The 3990-nt window shown below is 34.4% G+C and overlaps 2 protein-coding genes across 2 annotated transcripts; both read left to right on the forward strand.

Annotated features, from left to right (window-relative positions):
- The first annotated feature begins 892 nt into the window (after positions 1 to 892).
- LOC143571140 (auxin-induced protein 15A-like) lies at positions 893 to 1192 on the forward strand. Its single transcript, XM_077056642.1, has one exon. It carries the CDS (start codon positions 893 to 895, stop codon positions 1190 to 1192), a length of 300 nt encoding a protein of 99 aa, XP_076912757.1.
- Positions 1193 to 2479: 1287 nt separating this feature from the next.
- LOC143571132 (auxin-induced protein 15A-like) lies at positions 2480 to 3069 on the forward strand. The gene has a single exon (XM_077056635.1). The coding sequence runs from the start codon at positions 2669 to 2671 to the stop codon at positions 2966 to 2968; it is 300 nt and encodes a 99-aa protein (XP_076912750.1). The 5' UTR covers positions 2480 to 2668; the 3' UTR covers positions 2969 to 3069.
- The last annotated feature ends 921 nt before the right edge of the window (positions 3070 to 3990 follow it).

Genomic DNA, 3990 nt, shown 5'->3' on the forward strand with positions numbered 1-3990 from the left:
GCATTACGGTTCATTGCTACTCTCTGGTAAATTTCAATCACAACCGTTATTCTAAACCTAATTATACAACTAATTAAGTCTTTATTTCAAAGAAATTCAGCATGTGCTTCTATGATCGTCGAAATTCTTGTACCTGGATTCACGAGTGTATGTGTTACGCGATAAAGGTACCGAAAGATTCTTTCTAGGTCCATGGAGACACGAATCATAAGCAGATAAAACAGTCACAATAGAATATATATATATATATATATATATATATATATATATATATATATATATATATATATATTTACGTTGCCGATTTCAATAGTCAGTGGTTATTGTCTAGAAATTTAACAGAACTATCTCTTAATTATCTACTCTTATCCTAATAACGTTGATACTCCTAATATATTTATAATTAAGGTCAATGGGTCCGTTATGTTGTAACCATGTCAGCTGAGTTTTAAGAAATTGCTACAACAGGTTTGCCAAAATGTGAAATCTAACCCTTAAACATGTCACATTTGAACCACACAAAAAATTCATTATAGGTTATTTGGTTAAAATGCGGAATGTCCTACATATTAAATATTAGGCATCTAACATCATACAGGGACCATAAGGGATTTCCTGTTGGATATATATTGAAACAGGTCGTTCGGGTTCATAAATGTCATTCAAATTATTTTGGGTCCTTTCGATAAAGAGAGACAATTCCATGTGAAGCTACTCTCCAATCATGTGTCAATGTCTGCTATCTTGTGCAACCAGCTGGCTATTTAAGCCATTCAGTGTTTCAAAGCAAATCAACCACAACTTCCATACTCCAAAAAGCCTTTTACCGAATATTTTTTCTCCATCAACAACCTTCTTGTAGAAACACTACTAAACCTTCAGAGAGAGATAAATGGCCATCTTTATGCCACGGATCACACAAGCAAAACAGATTCTGAGACTATCATTATCGAATGGAAGGAGTGCAGCTACACCCATGGACATTCCGAAAGGATATTTTTCTGTTTACGTCGGCGAAAAAGAGAAAAGACGATTTCTTGTTCGCGTATCACTCTTAAGCCGGCCAGAATTTCAAGAACTACTGCAACTGGCGGAGGAACAGTTTGAGTACGACCATCCAATGGGTGGGCTCACCATTCCATGTAGTGAAAACGTATTTGCTGATCTAACATCACGTTTCAGTGCCTTGTGATACTTTATTTATCATATAAGATTTTTGAAAAGAACATCAACTAGGATCTTACACATATTTGTAAATAGAGATTCGTAAAAAAAATTTGTGAAATTCAAATTTGAAGCAATCTCAAGTTTATTGAACGACATATAACTTATGCTATAAGCAATCACCATTTGGATGAAATACGTATTTCACTTTCTTTAATTTTTGTAGGCTGAATTTTAACTAGATATATACACGAAAAGCGATGGAAGTGTATATGCTTAATTAAGGATCTGTTTTTTAAAAAAAAAAAAAAGATTGAAACAAAGGGAAAGATTCATGCGGTAAAGGTTCAATAGACATATTAGTCATGCAATTGACATCAATTACAATTTCATTCGTTGTGTTTGGTTCTCCAACCAAAACTATTTATTGGTGCATCACAAACAATGTGGAATTCGATTGAGTTGGAGTTCAGGCTTGACTACCCTAAGTTCAAACTGGAACTACGTGGTTAGCTGGAACGCTTCGACCCGCTATACAAATGTTTTACGTAAAACGCAGTACATGGTTAAAAACGACAAACAGGTTATGTGGGTTATGTGAATTAACTAGCATGCGACCGCAAAAGCCGTATACCATTTCTCACTATTCGCATTACGGTTCATAGCTACTCTCTGATCATTTTCAATCACAGCCGTTATTCTGAACCTAATTATACAACTAATTAAGTCTTTATTTCAAAGAAATTCAGCATGTGCTTCTATGATCGTCGAAATTCTTGTACCTGGATTCACGAGTGTATGTGTTACGCGTTAAAGGTACCGAAAGATTCTTTCTAGGTCCATGGAGACACATATCATAAGCAGATAAAACAGTCACTATAGAATATATATATATATATATATTTATGTTGCCGATTTCAATAGTCAGTGGTTATTGTCCTGAAATTTAACAAAACTATCTCTTAATTATCTACTCCTATCCTAATAACGTTGATACTCCTAATATATTTATAATTAAGGTCAATGGGTCCGTTATGTTGTAACCATGTCAGCTGAGTTTTAACAAATTGCTACAACAGGTTTGCCAAAATGTGAAATCTAACCCTTAAACAGGTCACATTTGAACCACACAAAAAATTCATTATAGGTTATTTAGTTAAATTGCGGAATGTCCTACATATTAAAGATTAGGCATCTAACATCAGACAGGGACCATAAGGGATTTCCTGTTGGATATATATTGAAACAGGTCGTTCGGGTTCATAAATGTCATTCAAATTAGTTTGGGTCCTTTCGATAAAGAGAGACAATTCCAAGTGAAGCTACTCTCCAATCATGTGTCAATGTCTACTATCTTGTGCAACCAGCTGGCTATTTAAGCCATTCAGTGTTTCAAAGCAAATCAACCACAACTTCCATACTCCAAAAAGCCTTTTACCGAATATTTTTTTCTCCATCAACAACTTTCTTGTAGAAACACTACTAAACCTTCAGAGAGAGATAAATGGCCATCTTTATGCCACGGATCACACAAGCAAAACAGATTCTGAGACAATCATTCTCGAATGGAAGGAGTGCAGCAACACCCATGGACATTCCGAAAGGATATTTTGCTGTTTACGTCGGCGAAGAAGAGAAAAGACGATTTCTTGTTCGCGTATCACTCTTAAGCCGGCCAGAATTTCAAGAACTACTGCAACTGGCGGAGGAACAGTTTGAGTATGACCATCCAATGGGTGGGCTCACCATTCCATGTAGTGAAAACGTATTTGCTGATCTAGCATCACGTTTCGGTACCTTGTGATACATTATTTATCATATAACATTTTTGTAAAGAACATCAACTAGGATCTTACACATATTTGTAAATAGAGATTCGTAAAAAAAAATTGTGAAATTCAAATTTGGAGCAATCTCAAGTTTATTGAACGACATATAACTTATGCCATAAGCAATCACCATTTGGATGAAATACGTATTTCACGTTCTTCAATTTTTGTAGGCTGAATTTTAACCAGATATATTACGAAAAGCGATGGAAGTGTATATGATTTATTAAGGATCTGTTTTTTATAAAAAAAAAAAAAAAAAAAAAAAAAAAAAGGATTGAAACAAAGGGAAAGAGTCATGCGGTAAAGGTTCAATACACATATTACTCATGCAATTGACATCAATTACAATTACAATTTAATTCGTTGTGTTTGGTTCGCCAACCACAACTATTCATTGGTGCATCACAAACAATGTGGAATTCGATTGAGTTGGAGTTTAGGCTTGACTACCCTAAGTTCAAACTGGAACTACAAGGTTAGCTGGAACGCTTTGACCCGCTATACATATGTTTTATGTAAAATGTAGTACATGGTTAAAAACGACAAACAGGTTATGTGGGTTATGTAAATTAACTAGCATGCGACCGCAAAAGCTGTATACCATTTCTCACTATTCGCATTACGGTCCATGGCTACTCTCTGATCATTTTCAATCACAACCGTTATTCTGAACCTAATTATACAACTAATTAAGTCTTTATTTCAAAGAAATTCAGCATGTGCTTCTATGATCTTCGAAATTCTTGTACCTGGATTCACGAGTGTATGTGTTACGCATTAAAGGTACCGAAAGATTCTTTCTAGGTCTATGGAGACACGAATCATAAGCGGATTAAACAGTCACTATAGAATATATATATATATATATATATGGGAGGGTTATTTTGAGAACCATGATGAGTTTTAAGAAATTTAAGAACTCAATTTTGAACCATACATTTAATTAAATGATATGAAATATGTGGCTGAGATTAAACTTAATTAAAAAATGAAA

The sequence above is a fragment of the Bidens hawaiensis genome, unplaced genomic scaffold (assembly GCF_021521415.1).
Source record: "Bidens hawaiensis isolate Kalapana, Puna unplaced genomic scaffold, B.hawaiensis_p1.1 tig00025201_1, whole genome shotgun sequence".
Taxonomy (NCBI): Eukaryota; Viridiplantae; Streptophyta; class Magnoliopsida; order Asterales; family Asteraceae; genus Bidens; species Bidens hawaiensis.

Excerpts from the sequence above, each read along its gene's own strand:
- LOC143571140 (XM_077056642.1), top strand. The coding sequence starts at position 893 with ATGGCCATCTTTATGCCACGGATCACACAAGCAAAACAGATTCTGAGA.
- LOC143571132 (XM_077056635.1), top strand. The coding sequence starts at position 2,669 with ATGGCCATCTTTATGCCACGGATCACACAAGCAAAACAGATTCTGAGA.